At 35.8% G+C, this 23749-nt stretch overlaps 3 protein-coding genes across 4 annotated transcripts; all 3 read right to left on the bottom strand.

Annotated features, from left to right (window-relative positions):
• Positions 1–811: 811 nt before the first annotated feature.
• Positions 812–1584, bottom strand: LOC120341593 (uncharacterized). Its single transcript, XM_039410128.2, has 2 exons — positions 1408–1584; positions 812–1065 (listed from the first exon to the last, which is right to left on the bottom strand). Exons 1-2 carry the CDS (start codon positions 1553–1555, stop codon positions 812–814), a joined length of 402 nt encoding a protein of 133 aa, XP_039266062.2. The 5' UTR covers positions 1556–1584.
• A 5481-nt stretch (positions 1585–7065) lies between these two features.
• On the bottom strand, positions 7066–8253 carry LOC120340315 (uncharacterized). The gene is made up of 3 exons (XM_039408550.2): positions 8101–8253; positions 7787–7939; positions 7066–7286 (listed from the first exon to the last, which is right to left on the bottom strand). Exons 1-3 carry the CDS (start codon positions 8246–8248, stop codon positions 7132–7134), a joined length of 456 nt encoding a protein of 151 aa, XP_039264484.1. The 5' UTR covers positions 8249–8253; the 3' UTR covers positions 7066–7131.
• A 10644-nt stretch (positions 8254–18897) lies between these two features.
• LOC120341436 (uncharacterized) lies at positions 18898–23508 on the bottom strand. 2 transcript variants are annotated; one of them, XM_039409941.2, is made up of 7 exons: positions 23105–23488; positions 22490–22720; positions 21732–22064; positions 21148–21283; positions 20835–20993; positions 20485–20613; positions 18905–20039 (listed from the first exon to the last, which is right to left on the bottom strand). In XM_039409941.2, the coding sequence occupies exons 1-7, from the start codon at positions 23253–23255 to the stop codon at positions 19859–19861; spliced, it is 1320 nt and encodes a 439-aa protein (XP_039265875.2). In that variant the 5' UTR covers positions 23256–23488; the 3' UTR covers positions 18905–19858. The 2 variants fall into 2 exon arrangements, with proteins under 2 accessions (XP_077976095.1, XP_039265875.2); XM_078119969.1 differs by lacking the exon at positions 20485–20613 and having other exon boundaries at positions 18898–20039; positions 23105–23508.
• Between the last annotated feature and the right edge of the window lie 241 nt (positions 23509–23749).

The raw sequence follows: 23749 nt of genomic DNA, 5'->3' as shown, positions 1-23749 counted from the left end.
AAGTTGCAAATATTATACACTAATACACATGCGATATGTTATCCCGGTCTTTCCAGAAATTCCCCAAAAAGAGTAATAGACATGTATATAATACCCAGTTAATTCAACGAAAATTTTATTATTTCAATCTCAATTTTTTAAATGATTCAAAATGGCCAAAACCAACAAACGTTGGTCGTTGTCTTTAAAATATTCTTATTTTCCAACAAATGCAACAACTCCCCCGATAATTGCGAGACAAAACGAAATCCATCCAAATGCAAAGCTATATCCCCAGGTGACGTTTGGAACAGACACGACTTCAGAATATAGGCCGGTGTAGGTAGCCATTCCAATCATAATGAAGATGCCTGATAGAAGAGTTAAAATGTTATTGCTTATTACTTATCGATTTTAATCAGTAAGTATGTTGATAGGTATTTGTCAGTCTGTATGTCTGTTAGATGCACGCGATATCTCACGAAAGCGAGATCTGCTCAAGATTTTGCGTGTGCATTCATCTTATCTCGGACCAGAAGCCTATTGATTTTGGACGAATTATGTCGTATAATTAGCGAGTTATTAATTAATTAGTGATGGGACACAGGGTGTCACTATGGAGTAAGAGCGCTGTTTTGGGGATCCCCTAACTTTCGGTCGATAAGTCTTCGGTCTCTGAGCGATATTTTCGTTTACATGTTAGGGATGTGGTAAGGGGTATAACGTTTCCTTTGACTGCACGCCTTGGCGCTGCATAATAAAGCAGGTGGCCAGTCGATTTCTACATACGTGGATTTGATTGATAAAACGACAAGTATAAAAAGGACTTTCATCACTGTACGGTCGTGAGAAATTCTCTCGTATATCCATCAGTTTTCAGAAAAATAGTAGCATTAGCACGAATCGATAAATCTGAATAATAATTCCAAAATACCTGCAACAACGATAATGCCGCCCCAACTTTTCCAATAACTTCTTTTCCTTCTTCACGGCCAGCTATCAAAGCAGCTATAGCACCACACAGCAATATCGCATCTCCCATCACGTTGAAAGCGATACAAACTTTTTCAGCGTCTCCTCGATTCACTGGAATAAATATAACAATATGAAACTCAAAAAAGTAAAACTAGCTGAATTATAATTTTGATTTAAATTGAGAGTAAAGTTTGATTTTCGAAATTTATTTATGAATTTCCAGTATGCATGTAGGTGTTTGATGAAAGAATTCGCAATGGAACTGCGGTCATGTGAATCACTCTGCATCGGCGAAGATTCCGGCATGAGACCCGTAACTTTCACTCAAAACTACTGAACAATTTGTCAAAAAGATGTGAGGTATTTTATCAATACTTTTACTAGGAATATGCATTTCGGAATCCGAAAGAAATTCAATATCATTATGTATGTAATCGCAATTTGATAATTTACCATCCAGAGTTGCGTCACCAACTTTCCTCTTGAACAAGCCTACGGAAAACGAAGTTGTGTAGATCCAACCAGGAGTTGCCAATGCAACTACGTTGAAAATCATTGCAATCACAAGCCCGCCTCCAGTGCCAATGCGAAGTAAACCCATAGTGATACCTGGTGCTACCTATTAGTTGACAGCTAAATTAAAATAAACTTTGGATCGGGAAAATCGAGCAGAATTATTGTGTGGGGGAAAATAAAAAGAAGAGCAAAATATATATTAGTAATTCGCATTTGATAATAAAAGGACATTTGCTATCATAGTTGGGCAAAAAACATAAAGATGAAACGCTAAAATTTGAGGCTTTTGTACATGGCGTATTACCATGATACCTCTTTAAGTAAGGTTGCAAAAATATGGGAAGTTAATAAACAAACTGATTCTGTGTATATTCTAACACTTAATTTACATTGAAACTGGTGGCGTTTTGGGTATAAATACGTTTCGGACCACGAAGGCTCGTGTACGGAGATACCTTTATCAACGATACGCGCGGGTAGATCCCCGTGACTGCATTTTTCGTTGATGAAAGTGAAGTGTTTCGTTACCGCTCATTGCAGGAATCAACACGCCTAGCCTACTCATTATATAGTGATCGAGATGAGCTTCTGATTCAGAGACCGTCCAAGTGTTTTCAAACCTCCAGGAAAACAAGCCATTATCTGAAACTTTTTTCACATTTCATTAACTTTTCAAACTTCGACAACGTAAAATAGTGTTTCACAATCTATTAAAATCAAATCTTTCACGCTTCGAATAAATCACGTCGGGTTTCTTTAAATTGTGACAGCAATCCAACAGTACCGTTTACATAAATAATATATGCTACATTAGTTTTTATTTTCCTATATTACGATTTTTAAATCCGGGAGTAAAAATATAGTTGTGTCTCATTCGTTTGTCTCAGCGAACAACCAAAAAAAAATTGCCGAAATACCCGTGAAACCACGCCAAATCTATCACAAATTAGTCACACAATTCAGGATATTTTTGTCGTTTGTAAACTTTTCATTCATTTATATTGATTGGAAATCTACAGCAAACAGGAATCTCGGCAGAGGATAATGTCTGACTCTGTGAACTGAGTGATGGATTCTATATTTTCAGTAATTTATGTGTGTATATGACTCATTACAATAAAAAAGATACATGCAATTACGCATCTTCCAAATATTAAAGATTCGATTCGAAAAAAAATAATCAATTCGATTATGAAATCATCAGATATTAGAAAACTGTGAACGGTCAAGATTATGAAGACTATTGAATAAACAGTCTGAATTTATTCCGCCTTCTATCTAGAGCTCGACCGATATATCGGCCAACGATATCAAAGGAATTTATCTTTATCACGATTCACTTTAAAATATATTAATTATTAATTTTCCAAAAGCCTTATCATATGCCCATAGCTATATTTAAAAACGTCGAATTAACAATTCTTTTTCCTGGAAATAGCTAGACTGATATTGAAGTAGCAGAAAAAGTTACAGAATATCATTTGTTCAAGCATTAACTGGATTTAGTTAAATAAAAGTCTTACTGCAATGATAATAAATATCAAAATGAAAATACAGACTCGTGAGGTACATCATAAAAGCCCATTTTGGGGCTCAAAATATGATTTATATTAATAGCGGTATCGGTTATCGGCCACAAGCTGGCCGATATATCGATATCGGTATCGGCGTCAAAAAGTGATATCGGTAGATCTCTACTTCTATCATTGCTTGGTGAGATAACCAATTTGAAAGACTACCAATTGTTAATAACAGTCCGAACGATAAGTAAGTACTATAGAATGAATAGTCTGAGCGATGGTGTAAAGAAACAAGTTTGTTAAATTTTGATGTTTGCATGTTGAGTTTGTGAAGCCTCTTTACTTCTTTAGTAGAATTAGTATGAAAATTTGACCGGCAAACGTCCACTGTGATAAGTTTAAATCAGTGGTTCAGGTATGCTTTGCTAATATTATAATTTAAATAGTGTTACAGATACTGCTGCATTCGGCAGATATGGGGCCATCTAGTCTACCAATGTACTGCAGAATCATGGCAAAGTTCCTATTAATTTACAGCTACGAGATTCATCTTCCTTTGCGACCATGGCTATGAAAAAGTTTGACCACCTATGATTTTCATTACTACTCATGGGTTAACAATCCAGTAACAATATCTACCTTTATAAATTACAATCAAATAAATAACGTAATTATAACTTACGTCAACTACTTGTTGTAAGGACAACTACAAAAAAGTCAGTCTGGCTAGCGAATGATTTGCATTTACTGCTCATTTTGGTTAACAGTCGGGCTATACGTGCCTTTGTAAATTACATCCAGAAAGAACGATATACCATAACTGCTGTCCATCAATCAATCTCCTTGCGTCTGTACGTTCTGCCAACGCTCTTTCATGTCTCTTAGTCCCTTTTCCAGAACAGATGAACGCGAAAGTCATTCGACGATGTCATCACGCCCTATTTAGACCCAACCATGACACCCAAAGAAGAACGCTCCTCACCGGGCGGAGATTAGAACTCGTCTGACTTTATTTTCCCGCCAAAACAGGACCGTAAAACCACATCACATAAGGAATACCATATAAGGAATATGACTCACAATAACACTCCAGCATCATATTCATATAAAGGGGGTGATATTGTACAAGATAACAGGACGTATAGGGAATAGCGTTGACAGTAATGACGTTGACAATAATATTAATAATAATACTGGTGCTCCCGTATTCCTTTGTAAAGTCCCTAAACGCTTATGGCTTCAGGCCAAGCATACACTAAATCGTCTAATAAACTAAATGTTTCGCGGGCCACACGAATTTTTATTTTGCGTTTAGCGGACCTCATGTTCGTCACCTCAGCTCTAGAATAGACGAATACATTGTTAGATAAATTGTCCAGTGGTAACATTTATAGTTAATATTTGTTTCATATTAACCATTAACCGGTGGTAACCCGTGTTAGGTGACTTCCTCATTTTTACGACCACAGTAAACATTTATTTGAATCGGTAAATGTAGGTGATTTACGTGTCCATCAAGATAACAACATCAATCTATAGACAGAATAAAATCTTGTTTTCACACGAAGATATGCGTCGCGTAATTTCTATCAAAGCTTGAAGTTGAAATACTCGTGCGGCTAAGACGCGGATGAGTCAAAACATTCACGTCTCGAAACGAAAATTTAACTCCTAAAAGAATCTCAGTCAGTGCTTCATTTTTGGTTAAAGTTAACTCGTTTTTTAGATCCAATAAATGTCGTGAAAATTTTTTTTTTATTTGTACAGTGCGTTATGGTATATAATTTTAGGTGTAAAGTTTGACACTTTACCTCCATAGAATTGAGTCGCAAATAGGCGAAGAAAGAACTGCGACACCAACCTTGAACAACGAATTTAACGTTAAACGATCAGAATATGAACGAAAGAGGTTTTATTGTCATTTACGCTGAAATACGGACATCCTAATGTTACGAATAGTAATGAAGAGAGACTCACCGCAAACACGCACGCGATTAATTTGGATTCCCGCGTAAACAAGTTATTTCATATAAACCCTGCTTTCGCCTTGTCGAGGCAGTTCCTCGCTCTCCGTTTTTCTCTTATTTATCGTCTCTTCTCTCTTGTTTTGTTCAATTGGTTAAACGCTGACATGCTGAATTTATCTACGACGAGTTTTCATTAACCAAACGCCACCGTAAATTCGATTATGTTAGCATTATTTAGTTGAAAGAAAATAATAAAAAAATAAATAAAAAAGTGATAGGAATATTACGAGCATAGACTCTGAATACGCAGATATCCTAACCGAGATTACAGGCCGCTTCAAATTTGTAATCTGTCTTCATTTCCAATATATATACTTAGTAATTAAAGTTTGTCTGAAACACAGTTATTCGCGAGTGAACATAATTGTGGATGCAAATGTGGGTTCAAATGTCTGTGCGTGCAAATATCTGTAGGTGCAAATGTATATGGATGTAGATGTTTGTGGGTATAAATACGGGGATGTGTCTGGAGGGGTACATGCGGGCAGTCGCGGGGAAGAACATTATGGGGGGGGCTGGGGGTAATACAAACATTTCACTATCACTTGACTTTCAATTTATTTATCATCATGTAGATTGTAGAACGACATCTATAATTTGTATATTCCCTAAATCGTTATTGAAGTTAAATATGAGGGGCATCATTAGAAACTCGCCCTGGGCAGCAGAAAAATTTGAGACGCCCTTGGTGCAGATGTCCATAGACGAATTCCCGCGGGTTCAAATATTATGAGAGTGCTAAAGTCTGTGGGTGCAAATCAAATGTCATGGGTCCAGTTTACGGAAGGTTGCGTACGGGTACAAATGTGCTGTCACACTTTCTTCGGGTACACACGATCTAAGTTCTTTTATGTTGTTTCCACAGTTAAAATACACCAATACATTGTTAGACGAATAATTTTCCGGTGGGATAATACGGTAATCGTTATTATTTGTTACATATTAACCGGTGGTAAGCCGTGTTGGGTGACTTACTCATATTCGAGACCGTAAATTAAACATTGGCTCATTTGACTTGTAAATTCATGTCGGTGCTTTATGTGTTTATCAAGATAACAGGTAACGAACGATTCAAATTGCATCCTGCTTGCACACGAGGAGATGCGTCGCGTTCATCGCGTAATTCTATCAAAGCCCAAAGTTGAAATACTTGTGGAGCTAAGACGAGGGTCGGTCAAGACATTGATGTCTCGCCACGAAAATTTCACCTTCGAAAGAATATCAATCCCGAGCTTGATCTTTGCTCTTTAGGATAGTTGACTTGCCTTTTAAATCTACTAAATATCGTAAAAAAAATTTTTTATTTGTACAGTGCATTATGGTATACTATATATTATAAGATATCAATTGTACAGATACTTTACTTCCGTGATATCGAAGAAATAGAAGCCTAAAACAAAGATAGATCTGTATTCTTTCCATAATCCTGTATATGCGAAGAGGAATAAAAACAATGAATATCTTTCTACTTGCGACTACCCTCGTGTGGTACTCAGAAACTACACGTAGGGGCGTAATAAGTAACTTTTGCACCCTTATCGCATCGATTTGAGAATCCACTTGGTTGCATACCACAGTCCTAATTTTATTTAAACATGATCTAGTAGCCAAGAAGATACAAAAAATACTAAAATAAATATACGTGCATGAAATCCAAATAACCAACCACATTACATCAGTAGTTTATGCGACCTACAAAAATAAAAATCAGTTGTCTGATCATTTAAATGCTTCAAACAGACTCACAACTGAATTCGTGGTATAGTTTTAGAACAGAGGGTTTGTCGATAAGATGACGGACTAGCCTATAGCAATGCCACGTGGTGGCATAATATGTGCAAACATTTTGGGCAAAATACACTAACTCAAAGGTCTCGACGAATATAATGATCTTCTAAGAACTTCTTCCATTATGGGGGATTAAAAATCGATATGTGTATTAGTTGTGGAGAAAGTGGATTTTCATAACAACAACAACTGAATTCTGTTGCATCATATATCTTTGAATTACTCTATATGCACGCAAAGTATGAGAATAACTTCAGAGCAGGAAATTGCTACAACCACAAGCATTGAATTAACTGAATTAAAATTTTATTATTTTTTCGTAGTGCTTATTTTCCAACAAATGCAACAATTCCCCCGATAATTGCCAAACAAAACGAAACCCATCCGAATGCAAAACTATATCCCCAGTCGACGGATGGAATCGATACTACTCCAGATTTTAAACCGGTGTAAGTAGCCATTCCGATCATAATGAATATACCTGAAAAAAATGGGTTTAGATTATATTTCTCGTTCATTTACATATTTTCATGTGGAGCATCCTCGACTCGGCGGTGTGCCGCATTGTGCTGAGCGTTAGGAATACGTTCTCCACGCACCTCTGATTCCTCTGCGTGGGTTCGCAGATTCAATTCTCGTGGGGGTAATTATGTAACAGAGGATGTAGGACTTCTCTCCACCGTATGGTGGTTCACGTAACCGCTGTTCGGTTACGGCTTCCTCCCCAATCAAGTCCATGTATCAGAAACAAATAACTGGCTAACTAACCCCATACTCGACATGGATTTGTAATTGATTTGGACGAGAAGCCATGGTTCGCCGTCGCATCGGTTCTCCTCTCATCTGGGATGATTATGTAAAGCCTATCCGTCCTAGTTTGGATATTGGATAATGAATACACAGGCTTGGTTTATATAACGTCACGTAGTGTCAATTTGGACTAAATTTCGAGTGATTTAAACTCATAAAAAGTATTCACACCTGCAAGAATGGACAATACTCCTCCAACTTTTCCAATAACTTCTTTTCCCTCTTTACCTCCAGCTATCAAAGCAGCTATTGCACCACACAATAATATCACATCTCCCATCACGTTGAAGGCGATACAAACTTTCTCAGCGTCTCCTTTAATCACTGAATTGAATAGAAAAAAATTGAACCGCAAGAGCTACTGAAATATATCAGACTCAAGTCACAATTTACTCATAGCGATTTGCCTTTTTATATCAAGAGCAGAATTTGATTTTTGAAACCTAATTATTTTAAAATTTTGTTAAAATATTTTATTAAATTACCATCCGTAGTTACGTCCCCAGTCTTTAGCGCGAACAAGCCTACCGAATATGTATTTGTGTAAATCCAACCAGGAGTTGACAATGCAATTACGTTGAAAATCAATCCGATCGCAAGTCCGCCTCCACTGCCAATGCGAAGAAAGCCCATACTGGAACTTGATGATATCTATTGCACTGGATTTTAAATTATAGAATGATCTGAATTATATCAGTTTAGCAACATCATTTAATAGAAAAGTATTTTTGAAAAAAAACATGATTCATCTCATTGATGGTGATTTGCACGTAACATCCAGAAATGACGGGAGTATCGAAATAAACTGATTTTCCAGTATATTATTTGCATAATTTTGCTTCAATTAGTGCGGAGATGTAGCAACTTACACAAACGAAGTGACTCCGAGACGACCCACTTATTTCCCGATTTAAAACGCAACCTTTTCAACCAATTTTTCATACCGAGATAGTGATCTTTACCTTACCACTGAAGTGACTATAGCTTTTATCCAATTAGTCGTTAATGTCCATACACAGCCACACTGGTATACAAACTATCTAATCACTATATCATATTGTGATATCCGGCATGATTCCAAATTTATACTGCTAAATCTACTAAGTCGCACTGATAATTTTTCTATCTGTTGTTAGAAATCTTGCTAGAATGCGTAGAAAAACGTGACATTTCTCATCGAAAACTTAGGTGTTTCACTCCCCATTAAAATCAAATTACTCAGGTTCAAAAAAGTTACAATATTTAAGTTTTCGACAACCACAACAGCAATACGACGACCAATTTTGAATATATAATACACACTACAGGAGTAGCCTATAATATAAATTGTAGAGTCATATGAATATTGAGACATCGCTTGTAAGCATTTCCAACACTTGTTCAACCGTTGCATACGTGCTCACGGTTGCCACCAGGAACAGATTTCAGAATGAAGTCTTTATTGCTTGTCAGTATCGAACAACAATATATGAGGGAACGCCCTTGGCAACCCGTTTGGATTACGTGGTGGGATAGGTTAATGCTTAGCAAATAAACTATGATTTCGTGTACTACCCGAATATACCATCTTAGAAGAACTTAACGCGAAGAATCCAAACGATTTGAATAATTATTAATGCGGAAATAGCATACAATTCATACATGTTATATTATTTATGACATAAATGTGACGTCTCGTACCAGAATTGTAACTTTTCATGGTTAAATATAGTGTTCTGAACAATTCAGCAGTTGTACTCTAGCAAATAAACTATGATTTCGTGTACTACCCGAATATACCATCTTAGAAGAACTTAACGCGAAGAACCCAAACGATTTGAATAATTATTAATGCGGAAATAGCATACAATTCATACATGTTATATTATTTATGACATAAATGTGACGTCTCGTACCAGGGTGGCCATTAACTACAAGCACAACCGCACAATTACGCCATACTGCCATTACGAACATTTCCATTTTTTAAACAAGTTTTATTACAAAAAGATATATTGGGATATCCGTTATGATATATATATAGAAATTTTATGCAAATCAGAGCTACTCAAATATTATTTATATGATATCATTATTTATATTATATTTCGATACGGGCGTCCGTACCCTCAGCTATTGAATTCCGCTTCTGGGAGTGGCAACAGGGACTATTGACAGCGGAGTTGATTACATTCGTTGCATTTTGAAGTCGTCCGGTGAAATACTAAATTTGCAAATTCCAAAGATACAATTGTGAATCTCTCAAAATCCTTCAGTCATTTCACCAGAAGAAGGTGTTTGTGGCGTCAATCGGTCTCAACACAATTTTTTTCGACATCATCTACGATTAATACGTACATTGACCATGTTAGATAAGTTGATAATCTAGTCTAGTGAATGGCAGCTGACGCTACTTTCTTCGCAGTATATGTCGAATTAGACGATTCATTGACTACTACGCCATGCCTTTTCCCGCGTTCGTAGCAAGAGAGAAAAAAGGCTGCGAATACCTGAACTTTTTGAGAGACGTTTGGATACGCCAGGGTTACGCAACTGCATGTACCAAATAACGTACCTATATATTCGTCCATAGTAAGAAAAGTGTTAATTTTGTGAAAAATTTTCTTCTTCCATGTGTTCTTTACTAGGAATATGCCATTAATTATTATTGACCTCTACCGCTTTGCAGCTTATAAATTATCGAAATTAGCTATTATTTTCTCATTATCTATGTTAAAATATATCTTTTGTATCTGCCTGTTAACTGAATAAGGTCATATTTCATGAAAGCAGTGTGTTTGCACTCTTGGTCTAGCTAGGAGAACAGATAAAGCACTTGGCCAAAAAATATTGACCTGAAATAATTTTTCATTCATGGACCATACATAATAATGCTTTTGAATAACAAGTTATTTATGACCAATATTTGTGCTTAATAATAAAAATAGCCAACGCTTGAACACTAGAAACATATTTTTAATTATTAACGAGCCCATCCCAGATTAGCTTGATTTTTATGTGACATAATGTATATTTTGCGAAGATGATTGACGTTTTTATTAGTATATAAGTATCCAGTTTTCCATAACATATATAATGGAAATGTAATTTGTTTGTATTGTCGCGTAGGACGTAGGTTATATAACTTGATTCATATTGTCTTCAAAAAACTAAAACTCAATTATGCACGTAGTAATACAATGTCATTTGGGGTTGTTGAAATAAAAGAATTATATATTTTCTTAATTGTATTTTTGTGACATCACACTTTGTTGTACATTATAGTTTTTCCTATAGTCATTGACCACAACTTGGGAATAGCAAGCATTACCTATAGTTCGAATGGTGTAGTTTGTAGTACACCGGTACCAAAATGCCAAGCAATTCCTGCTATGTTATGGTATACATAGTACAGTAATACCTTGTATATATTCAAAGTTTAAAATAAAATTTAAAATGATAATAGACTGAATAATCAAATCTTCACCAAGCCTAATTTTAGATTATTTGATTATTTTTAATTTTGCAACAAGACCGTGCTAAATCCCGCAAATTATTAGTATGTAGTCTATTTATTACCCAATGCCTTGTTGACCATCCAGTTACACATTTGCTTCCATGAGCTACAATGTGTCGTAATGTTTCTCGTTACAGTTGCAACAACAAAACGAAAAGTAAGAACGACTATGTACATTACAGTTACACGATGTGCAAGATCAAATAAATTTATAAATGTCACAACCTGCCAGTCTCATCCACACCGCTTATATACTTGGTGTTTTTGCATTTCAGGCGCGGTAGCTTTTCAAACCGTTTGTGATGTTGCTAAGGAGGAGTGACGACCCCATAAGGCATAATCAATCAAAAGTTTTCAACCTCGTATAGAAACCGGCTTATGATTTATGGTAAATGACAGAGACAATGGTATAGTGCAGTACTTCCCAAGCTGTAAGTGGCGGCGCAATAGTGTGTCGGAGACTTGGCTCGAAACAATATTTGACATTAAAAGCTTTATACTGTATTGGTAATCATTAATCAAGAATAGCGGTATGTTCTACAATGCAGTTATTTCATCTCGCGACTGTCTTCGCCAGGTGTCCAGTCAGTATGTTCCCCAGCTTTTCTTTTTAGGGGGGTTGTTTCGAAATTTAGGGGGTGGTAAATAATTTGCTATTAGAGATAAAACTAGGATTTTAGTATTCTTAAAAAAATGGTATGTATTTAAGAAACGATGTACACGGGGCCCCCCAAGTTGATTGACGCGAGCCAAAATCCACAGCAGAATGAAATTGTAGGGCCAGAAAAGGGGAGCGAGGAAAAGTGCACGACGACACGGCTGGGGTTCAGGGCGCGCTTAAGCGCCCTGAGAAAATTTTGAGAAATAGGCACCAAAATAGGCTCTGAGCTTGATTTTAGACATACCTAGCATCGCAGTTTGTTATGTAATGAAATCAATAATTATAATATTTAGCTGATAGAATTCCCGGGAAATAGATAACAAGTACGGCTTCCAACCGTAAATATATACTACTACGTTTCAACAAGTAATTTGCAACTGATAGTGACTAATGAAGTTACTTGCTAATCTGGCATAGTATAAATGGCTACTCATGGCTTGTTTTGTTACACATTTCACATTTTTTTGAACATGTTCGTTTGACTTTTGTATGAATTAAGCAATGAATTAAATTTTGAAATACGCGCGCCAACTGATCATAATTGCGCATAATGTTGTATTCCTTCAGAACTGAAATATTTTGTTGGTAAGAAGACAAGTCGCTGAAGTTTGATTCTTTTCAATGAAGGAATAAAAACGCTCTCATTCATCTAAAAACGTCTGTTTTCAGTGCCTAGTTTTTCGTTTTGTGACATCTTTTAAGCTTTCTTAATATACGGCTGATATCTAAAATACTGCAGTGTGTAATCCTAATACCCACACGTATACATAGGATACCGGTATAATTCAATTGTTACGAAATAAACGTGCTTAAACTGTGATAATGATGTAACAATAGACTTATCTAAAACTCAAAAGGTACCACATGAAGGGTTAAACTATTTCACTCAAGTTCGGCGGGCCATTTTAAATTGCCACGCGGGCCGTAATTGGCCCGCAAGACTGCGGTTTGGAACCCCTCATCTACACTGATAAATATGCCATAGTCGTTATATTTGAATACAATTATACTTGAGTCAGGAATTACAGTTTCGAATCGCACCTAAAAATTAGGGGGGGTGTTTGAAATTTTAGGGGGGGTGTTCACCCCCTATAGGGGGGGTGTAGGGAAATCACTGTGTCCAGTGCCCAATCGTACCCTAATATGTAAAGTTTTTCGGCCCCAACCAATGCACCCCGGCACACGCAATAGTTTTGATTTTATTTATTATTTATTTATTTTTATTTATTTAGACAGTGCGAATCATCATACTTATTTGAACTATATTAGGTGCTTGCAAATGGTGAGATAACGTTAGAATAACAATCTCATTGTAATAACTTTACTTCATAAAATGTTAGTACCACCATCGTCGATAGGGAAAAAATGTTATGAGTTAGCATATCCACATACGACTAGTTTTATGAATGGCAATTATGCCAGCTCATCATATCAACAAGTGTCCTCTTAATAATCATAGTCCTCGGTCCTGTCTTTCACGAATTTAGCAACTCCCGAGAAAATGGCAAAAGCTGCCGAAATCCATCCAAATACAAAACTATATCCTAAACTGGTGCCTCCGACCGATATACTGTCAGAGTTTAGACCAGTGTAAGTAGCCATTTCGATTATAATAAAGATGCCTGAAAAAAAATAAAAATATATTCGGTACTTGGTTATTTATACTTTTTTGGGAAATGGTGAATGTGGACCATGACCTCTCGTTTGGCTATATATCTGGAACATGTACAAAGAAGCGTGTAAAGCACCATACATTTGAACTTTATAAATCCTATTAATTAAAGGAATAAGTTTACGTAGCAAGGAAATTTGTATGTTTTAATTTTTCAGTAAGTATCCGTACCCGCAATAATTGACAATGCCGCGCCAACTTTCTCATAAACTTTTTCTTTCTTTTTACGACCACATGTAATAACGACTATAATACCGGAGATTGATATCGCATCTGCCATCAAGTTGAAGGCAATACAAACTTTTTCAGCGTTTCCTCTAATCACTGAAATGAATGGAATGAAATAAAGAATTGAAAAGTGACTGAAAACGGCAAAACATTAACGGAACGGTAGCGACTCAAGTCTTAAATGACAGATTACTTATCTGGATTTAACTGTACTGTAAGGGAGTGAAAAATGCCATTCAAACCTAACCTAACCGACCTGGATTGGTGGCAAAATCATTTATACGCAAACCGCGGAGTAAACGAACTCCGCATCTGGGATAGTTTCAGTTTACCGTTAACTTTGTCTTGAAGGTTACTTGAAAGTCACAAAACTTGAAGCGATCAAGTTAACAATTAATTTAACCTTAGATGTACATATCGGAATCAGAAAACACGTTTACAGACATTCCAATGATGTTATTAGTTAAGCGCAATTCGATAACTCACCATCCTGAGTTGCGTTGCCAGATGTAATCGTGAACAAGCCTTTTGAATACGTTTTCCGTAAATCCAACCAGGAGTGACCAATGCAATTACGTTGAAAATCAATCCAACCACAAGTGCAATTAGAATGTAAATACGGTGAGAAGCCATATCGAAACCTGATGCAAAATCGTCGGGATCATATAAAGTAGCATTAACTCGTCGTGGAAAATAAAAATAAGTTATAAAAGAGAGGAAGATATGAGTGGCGCATATTATCTGTATATCTTTAATTATGAAAGGATATCATATATTATATGAGATATTTATTCGGTGAAACATGAAAACGAATGATTACGAATTTTGGGTATATTAACTATTAAACACAGTGGTACTTAGCTTACTTCGGGAGAACGGGGACATGGATCCCGTTCGCGATTACAAACGGGTCTTATGACGTCACCTTTTTTTCAAGACCTTTCATTGCAGCTTTGAGCTTTTAATTTGTTTAGTCGATTTATTACCAACTTTAAATGCCTTTTACCGCAATTTTGTAATTGTGGTATGTCGTCATAATCCACTTTAAAAATTAAAAAAGTGGGTTTTCTCGCCTGTGTAAAGTACTGAATATGACATCATATTATGACTCTTATGAGGTCTCAAAATTTAATTTTTAAACAGAAAAGCACCACAAACTGATTTTGCAGTATATTGTTTTTTTAGTTTATTTTCAGTCAAGACAAGGAAACTGACACTTGGGAAGCAACTTCAATACACTTTGACAATTCATTGTACTTCGATAGTGTAAAAAAAGTGACTACTGAACCATCTAACTATTTGTTGATTCAGAGGTAGATTCAGACCTCTTTTTCCATACTATGAAATACTATCTATCTTTTCACTACGTCATTCTTGCATTTATTGCGTAAACCTGATTCGTTAATACTCTGTAGATTTATTTTATTTGCTACCTGTTGTTACAAAGTCCGATAAAATGTGTGAAAAACGCTCCAGCCAGATCTATTTAGTTAAGTTTGAATGAAAACTCTTTGCGTGTCTCAACAAGATTTTATTTGCCTTAATTTAAAAAAACGACAATTTATAAGCTGTGTTTACACGTTTTACCATTCGTTCGAATCCCATTTGTTTATAATAAAGTCACAAAGATACTACGTGCTGCAATTACTACAGAAATTATAGGGGAACTTTTTAGGAAATTCAGCAGTTGTAAATCTCCATTGTAAATTGGTATCTAACGAGAGTATCTGACAATCGCCCATGACAACGCGGTGGGTTTTCGTCATTCCCAAAGTGACTTTGTCATTCCTGAATATTAATTTCATGGTCATGCAAACAAAATTCAAAGTGACTTCTAGCGAGAGAAATTACATCTCCTTTATCTCACCTCTCTCATCTCGACTTCGAGGTATTGCGAGCAAGTCAAAGGCCAGTGGCCAAGAGATTACCATTTGCTATGTAGATAAAAAATAAAAATAAAAACTTATTCTTTATGAATTTTTTTATGAAATTTCAAATTCACAGCAATAAGGTAATCCAAACATATGCAAATTTGTCCATATAATTGTTGCATAACGAGAAACTTTTTTAGGAACCCATCCCTGAACGAAAACTATTCTGATGCACAAGCTGCAAAAGTATCTTCTGCTGCCACTGGACAACGTTGACGCAGCAGGCACCATTGTTTGCTTATCAAGATGAATACCATGAAACTACGTTTTATTAATTTGTATTATAAGACCAAACAATGAAGATGAAACCTTTTTTTTGTGTTCTTGAAAGTTCTTATGCTTCCGGGAACTGTTTACTGGAATACATATCATTATGTAGTATCAAACTTATTGCAAAAAGACATTGAGCGATAACACAATACTATATGAAAACACATGTTCACAGGCAAATGAAAATCTAATCAGTAAGTATTTACACCGATGTTAAAATTACGCACATATCTTTTAATTTTTTTTTCAATAGTTAACGCTATGTGAAACTTGTTTTATAAACTGAAAATGTATTTTATACTTCTCATGATGAGCCACATTTTTGTGGAGATACCAGAACTCAATCTGAATTATCTCAGACAGGTTTCATCTTGTCTTGTTCTCCGAACTGCGTTCCACGTCACACTAGCAGAAGTCTGAATTGTGCCGTAAAAGTTTACTGTATTTGTTAGTAGGGCCCATATACAGTTATCAATATTAGTAGGTACCTCTCTTAAAATTCGGGAGGTACTAATATAGCTCCTGCGTATCACCGCTGGTATGCAGTGGTCCACTGACTTTTATTATTGGCCAAGACCAAGGTCCCTTCGACAAGAACATCAAACCGGGACCACGCACAGTAAATTTGCTAAAATACTTTATCTGTCAATCGTAGAACTATTGACTGGATAGACGCCAATTGTTATATACCGCACCCCATTCTTGTATAGTTGCTTTATTGGATTGTATTTGTTAACTGAAGATTTACTTAGATTAAACTACCATTTGAAACAACAATATCAGAGCTGAATATTGCTGGTATGTCTTAGGCAGCAAGACAGGTTTGGGGCGCGTATAAATGCATTGGGGTTACGGACCGTTCGCCGGGCTATTGAACTAAGTTGGACTCAGATTACTGCGACAGTATTTTCCAAAGCTTCAACGCTCTGTCCGAAATTTAAAATAATTTTAGTTAAATTATGAATGCAACAATACAATAATTTTGACATGGTGTGAATACCTACTGGATAATTTAGAATAAAAAAGAGGGAGTTGGAATTCTGCTGCCAAAATACAATGGGTAAAAATTTAACTTTGATAGGCAAACGAAAGGAAAAAGGCTTCAGTGAGAATAGTGTCTAGGACATTAGGCAGAGGACAATACAGTGAAAGATATTAACGAGAATATCGGTCAGAGACCGACGACTTATCGATCGAAAGTTATTACTCCATAGCGACACCGTGTGTTCCATCACTAATTAATTAATAACTCGCTAATTATCTTCCAAAATCAATAGGCTTCTGTTCCGAGATATGATGAATGCACATGCAAAATTTGGTGCAGATTCAATCTTGCTTTCGTGAGATATCGTCGTTATCTAACAGGCAAACGAACAGATAAAAACCTAACAACATACACGATCAAGATCGATAAGTAATGAGGCCTACAAGAAGCTTCCACGGGTGTTTCTACTCTCCCGGTAAAATTATGCCTAGTTTGAAAGTGCCGTGCAAAAACGGAGGATGTACTTGTCAAAGACCCAGTCCTGTATTAACCGTTGAGTTCACGTAAACCGTTACAGCCATCGTTCTGCGAAACAGTATGTGTGTCCCGACCGACTTATTTGTTCGCAGCTACACTGCAATAGATAGAAATCTGATAGATAGGCCTAATGCTACTGCAATCAACTAGACGGGCTGACGACTGACGAGGAACCTGTATGCTGGTCATTTCTATGACAATTCATTTTATCTTTCAGGACGATAGACTGAAATTTTTCATAAAAATATATGATCACTAAATATGAAATGCAAGAGCATGAAATGAGAACATCGCAGGATCAGATGATATTATGTCATATAACATAATATATTTATAATAAGCTGAAGATAACGCGGCCAACTCCATTGCTATTTGTTTAAATACTGTACAATAAAATCATGATTGTATTTTACTTGGGACTTGACTGTTTCAAAATATTTTACAATGATTAGAAACTGTGTAACAGAGATCGCAAAACATCACGCACTGTAACATTGTTTTCCGTGTTTGAATTTTTACATTGTATCACTGTATCAATATTACGCCTTGGTAAATACAATACAGGGAAATCTCCACGTTATATCAAACGCGGTATCTTCATTTTCCTGATTTTCCATATTCAGTAGTTGTTTTATATTATTTAAAAATACGTCGAGTGGGTCGATTTCTGGATTTTCTTCACTCAAAAGTTTATAATATTCCCCTTTGCTTGCCCAACATTTTCTCAACTGAGTAAAACTCCATTCCACGTCATATTCGATTCCATTGAGCCATCTTTTGCTTTTATTTGAAATTTTCTCAAAAAGCCATCGATATTCTTCGAGCCAAAGATTATTTCTTGGATGTCCACGAATATCCCTGATGTAATCACGCATAAGACTTTGGCATTGTAGGTCCGATTGACTTTGGTTCGCTGCTTTAGTAGATTTAGGTCGTCTGACTGACGCAAAAAAGTAAGTATAAATCGCAACACAACCGTTTGGTTTTAAGACCCGATTGCATTCATTTTCAAATTGGGCATATCCAGCCAATGAGCAGCTGTGGCACAGTTACCGAAATCTACGCATCATTTTCAACGGGGAACACATCATTCGTCACAACTTTATATGAAACATTTTCATCATTTGTCTTTGTCAGTTCCCTTGCAACTTCGATCTGTTCCGAACTGATATCTATACCTAAACTTGACTCAAAATACGGAGCAAATAACCGTGTTGCATGTCCACTACAACGTACAACATCAAGCATTTTCAAATATATATTTTAGTTTATTCGGATCACTCACATCATGTCTTAAATTGGCACGGTACTTCATCACATCATTTGCCAATGATTGTGGATATGATGGTCTTCCGTCTGCATACTTGTATGCAAGGTTTTTGTTTTCGTAAAAACTTATTTTTTCGCTCATTATTCACTTCCTAGACAAAAATACTACTCTACAAGGATAAGGTTGTGCAATGAATAGTGTTGGACAAACGTTTAAATATGGTTCGATTACGCAAGAGTATATGTACATACAGAGGTAAATAATTTCGAAGACATAACTACCGAAAAAAATCCAGGTCGAATATATATGACCGTAAATATATACTACTACAGGGGTGATCAAATAAATTTTTTGAGCCGCATGCAGCAAATCAGAAATATGTGAGAGCCGCATAATTTTTGAAATGAATAATATTAGAGCTCAACAAATGATTGTGCATTGTAACTGTTACATTGATACAAATTTGGGAGATGCGCCTTTGTATAGTGCGACGCGAAACCGGCGTTTGGACTATTGACTGTGACAACATCAGCAATATTTATTTTTTCATAAAATCATAGCCAGAGAACGGGTGTTTAGCACGAGCAATATTCCATGTTATGACAAAACTAGCTTCAGTTGATGCATAAGATTCGTTGCCAAATGATATCATAAATTTCTGCTGTCTTTCTAGTAATAATTTAAAGTCATTTAATCTGTGTTTCCTTACGAGGCTTACGATTTACGAGGGTAGTCTCGTACGAAGTTTTTGTGATTCGTTTCAGGGTGACGTTCAACGTTGCTGACTTTATTTTGAATTAGCAACATATGAGAGATTAAACAGAGAAGTTTATTTTCTCGACTAGTGAATGCATATTCTTCTTCCCGTTTACTTCCCATAATTTGTCGTATGCATTGATAAAAACTTATTCTGCTTTTTGATGAATTTAAAAAAAAAATTTACACTTCAGTTTCTCTTAGTTCAATTTGGATATTAATTAATGCTAGCGCGAAGCCGAAGAGCCGCTTAAAAACTCTCGCGAGCCGCGGTTTGATCGCCGTCGATATATGGCATATGAAGCAACTGTTTTTTATTTGTTTTTTTCTGTGAATAAAGTAAACAGCAACTCAGATTAATTAGGAAAGCATACAATAATATTGAATAGTTTTTAGTATTGAGGAATCGTCGTTGATCCAAGCAATTAGTTTCTAGTCTATTTGTCTTTGCGAACAATGGCATAAACATCTTTAACATTTGAACTTGGAGGATTTTTGTCGGGAATTCTCCCACTCGGTATTTGGTAATAGGGGTCTGTAGGATTGCTTGTTGATGATATAGCTGTTGGTGCCCTCTCGCGGTTGTTGCTCGGTATGTCGTACATCGGACCATTGTCACTGAAAAATAACAGATCAGTTTTAACGAGCAAGTCAGAAACACTTTGACTTCATGTAATATTTGATGTGAAAGCGGTGTTTGTAAACTTCAATTAATTCTGCTTTTCTGCAGAAATGAAACACCACAGTACTGGGTATCAAAAAGACATTTTATTACGGGTTTCTAATCTAAGTTTTGTCGATTTGCATTAACATTTGTGCCGTAAAATTTCTAAATCGGTATCTCAAATCGAAAATCTTTCAATAGATAAACTACTAATTCACCCATCCCGATCAACAAACAGGATTTACCAAACGAGCTACTAAACTAAGAGGCCAAAATGATGACGCTTTGCACTGCAGAATTTGAAAATTTCGTTTATATATATATCCATTGGAAAGAATTATTGCTATATATTTTAAAATATTGCGTGTTATCTAAGTTTCCAGCAATGCTTTAGAATACCTTGGTATAGGAAAATTACTTCCAGTTGCGACCGTATTACCTATGGTTGCATAAGTAGAGGTCGCGTTGATATTTTCGGATGGTCTGGAAGTGATTGGCATTCCAAACGGATCTACTGCCATTGCATATCTGTTTAAAACGATGTAGAAATTTAAACGAAAATTCATTCAAATTTCACAAAATCTCCACTTTTACTACCCTCGTTTTGACCAAGGAATATTATATTATGCGAAACGATTGGTTATCAGAAAAGTATTAACCAATCTGAAAAAGATACGAAAGATGAGGCGGTAAACCGAAGAGCTAAAGACGTTGATATATCGAGTAATAGTTTGACAGGCTTCACTTACGCATGATTCTCATTTCCGCTCAAAACAATATCAGTGTTAGGATTTGTTGAGTCAGGTGCGTTATCCATTCTTACACCCGTGTCAGTGCTACTAGCGGTAACGTGAATTCTTGGTGAGGAAACTGACGAAAGAACACCTTTTTGTCTTGCAGAACGGTGTCTGTATGCAAAACAGGCAATATTTGAATACACAGTAAACATATAAGACATTTGTAGTTATTCTAAAGACACAACGAAAATATTATTATTTCTTTACTCACATCATATCACACTATAGTAAGTAAGTTAAATGAAACTATTGGGTCATGAAATACCTTGATATGTGATATATGAAATACGATACAATTATGAAGAGGCATAGGGCAAGAATTACAATCAATACTATGTAAGCAGTGTTGTTTCCACATTGTACTTTGTCTGTCATTTCTTCGTAATCCTTGGTTGTAACACCTTAAACAATGATTGCATCAAAGTCATTATTCCCAAAATGTGCAACTGTTAACTTAAAGTAGACTACAGTAATGGTATTTTTCTTATAAATATATAGATTGCAGTTTGGTCCGAAATACAAATCTCCCCATTTGAAAAATATCTTTCCCCAAATATATGAAAAAAGCCTACAGTCAAAATATGAAAATAATTTGAAAGCGTTTGTCTTCTGTCACAAAATGTGAGATATTTTCTACAAAATAGATACCGGTAATTAGAAGCATGCGTTTTGAATTTGAGTACATAGTCAAGCCAGCCACTCAATGCCCTTTCCAACACTGAACTTTGAATTTCATGTAGAAATTTGAACATAAGTGGAAAGCTACGTATTATGACATTCTTGTATTTGTCAATAAAATGGGATTTGTCAAGATTATGTTCTTTTTGGTACGCTACTGCTACGCCTTACCTGGGGAAGACATTCCTAATGAGGTGAAATGCGTAGAAAAGGTTTCATCCTTCAAAGTTGTAGTGTGAGACTGGAGTATGCTCTCTACGGGTAAATATTCGTAAACCAGCAAGAAATCTGTATAGGGGAAAGCTTCATTCTGTACACCGAAAGATCGAAAAACTACTTTTTGAACAGGTCTACTATCAACGACCCACGCATTGCAACTCTTTCCTTTACTGCCATAGTTTTCTATGAAATACTTGTTGACATTTATCCAATTTAAATCTGTGATATTCTTTCCGTAAAGTCTACAATTCGCTCTCGGCTTTTTGTAATATGGATTCTCTTCCCCTGAAGAGAAATAAGCGTATGTATTAATATAACATTATGTTATGCTAGGATGCTATGATTCTATATAATTATGGGTGCTCCCGAAGTATGCGAACCAAGATGGCGGACATCGGAACGTAATGTAACTACGGTACTACATTGTAATTTGAAACAATATGAAATATGTTTAAAGACATTTTGTCGCACTGTGATAGCTCTATTAAAGACAGCTTGGTATTAGCAAATTAGTTGTTTTTAAGTAGTAGTTTCATTCTTTTTTTCTCAACTTTTAATCAAAGTCGAGAATCTGTTTGTGTCCTATGTAGAGATCAATTCAGATTTTCGGTACTGACATCCAACATCAGCTTCGCTGTTGCGAACCAAATCAATGTCCGATGCATATTTCAATTTTCTAATGGTTCGGCTCGATTTAGAAATAGTCTTACCTATTGTTATATCTGCGATAGCTTCGTTGTTGAGAACCAAATTAATGCCCGATACATATATAAACAAAGCCTGTCCTGGAAATATATCGTCAGAAAACTGCCAGACACAATTTTGCTTTGCAGAAATACGTTGTGGGTAGTTTTTCGGCTTTAGTTGACCAATTCTATGTCTGATCTGCAAACTGTCTTTTGGGATTTCACATTGCTGGCTACAGACGATTTCGAAAAACACTAAAAATGCAGATATATTAGTTGAAGAACTGTGGAAAAGCATTAAATTATATAGCGCTCACAATGCGGAATTGTCTTTCAAATCCGTCCCAAAGAATATTTCGCGTCCTAATCTCAGAATAAGACTTATGAATTGTGTAAGCTTGTTTTAAACAGAAACAACTTGAATGTTGTATCTTCACAAATAAACATTCAATTTATCAATATATATACATGACTTTAATATGACTTACAGCGTGTGCAAAGACGGATACAAGATATACATATACGGATTCGCTAGATATACAATAACATTGGTTATAGGCCATATTTATTACTATCCAGTTTATAAAATATTCACTATGTTATAAAATAAAAACATAAACATTATGTTTAGTAACTTACCGAATGCAAATAAAGTTGGTAATATCAAAGGTATCTCCATAGCAGATATAGTTTTCTCCGAATTGCAACATGCAGATTCAGCCGTCAATAGAAATGACGGAATAGTAGTCTTGCTATACCGACGAAACAATTTTGGGAAATATAGATGCATGAGTCATTAAAGGCAGCTTCGTCATGCGACCCATTGCTCGGATTGAGCGACTCATTCCATACTTTACAGTTATGTAAATGCATATATATATATGCCGTGCGTTGCTTCACCTATACAATATTTTGTAATTGATATAGTTACTGAAGTTCTAATATGTAGTCCCACTAGTTCGAAGATGGTACCATATTGAGACTCGTCGTCACTTTTCAACGCATACGCATTGCCATTAGGTATCATCCACTTGTACATTTCAAAGTGGCATTACATGCAGATTTTTGTATTAATAGTTTATACCTATAGAACATCCTAAAGATTTCCTTGTATTCTATTGATTGAATTGTAGCCATATCCATGGCCTTTATCACTTCAAAAATAGGAAACCAACCAGTTCCAACCCAAACCTGCATTATCAACAACTGCTAGACCAACATATATAGTGAATTTTTCTATTTTCAAATTCTTTTTATCCTCCATAAATGAGTGAAATTTGGGCA

This window comes from Styela clava, chromosome 14 (assembly GCF_964204865.1).
Source record: "Styela clava chromosome 14, kaStyClav1.hap1.2, whole genome shotgun sequence".
NCBI classification, from domain to species: domain Eukaryota; kingdom Metazoa; phylum Chordata; class Ascidiacea; order Stolidobranchia; family Styelidae; genus Styela; species Styela clava.
Note: the sequence above shows the minus strand (reverse complement) of the source record. Positions and strands in the feature narration are given on the sequence as shown.

Excerpts from the sequence above, each read along its gene's own strand:
- LOC120341593 (XM_039410128.2), bottom strand. The coding sequence starts at position 1,555 with ATGGGTTTACTTCGCATTGGCACTGGAGGCGGGCTTGTGATTGCAATG. Across the intron at positions 1,066-1,407 it reads TGGTGACGCAACTCTGGATG|TGAATCGAGGAGACGCTGAA; the intron begins GTAAATTATCAA and ends TATTTATTCCAG.
- LOC120340315 (XM_039408550.2), bottom strand. The coding sequence starts at position 8,248 with ATGGGCTTTCTTCGCATTGGCAGTGGAGGCGGACTTGCGATCGGATTG. Across the intron at positions 7,940-8,100 it reads TGGGGACGTAACTACGGATG|TGATTAAAGGAGACGCTGAG; the intron begins GTAATTTAATAA and ends TATTCAATTCAG. Across the intron at positions 7,287-7,786 it reads AGTATTGTCCATTCTTGCAG|GTATATTCATTATGATCGGA; the intron begins GTGTGAATACTT and ends CATTTTTTTCAG.
- LOC120341436 (XM_039409941.2), bottom strand. The coding sequence starts at position 23,255 with ATGCATCTATATTTCCCAAAATTGTTTCGTCGGTATAGCAAGACTACT. Across the intron at positions 22,721-23,104 it reads ACCAACTTTATTTGCATTCG|TGTTTTTCGAAATCGTCTGT; the intron begins GTAAGTTACTAA and ends CTGCATTTTTAG. Across the intron at positions 22,065-22,489 it reads TATCGCAGATATAACAATAG|GGGAAGAGAATCCATATTAC; the intron begins GTAAGACTATTT and ends ATTTCTCTTCAG.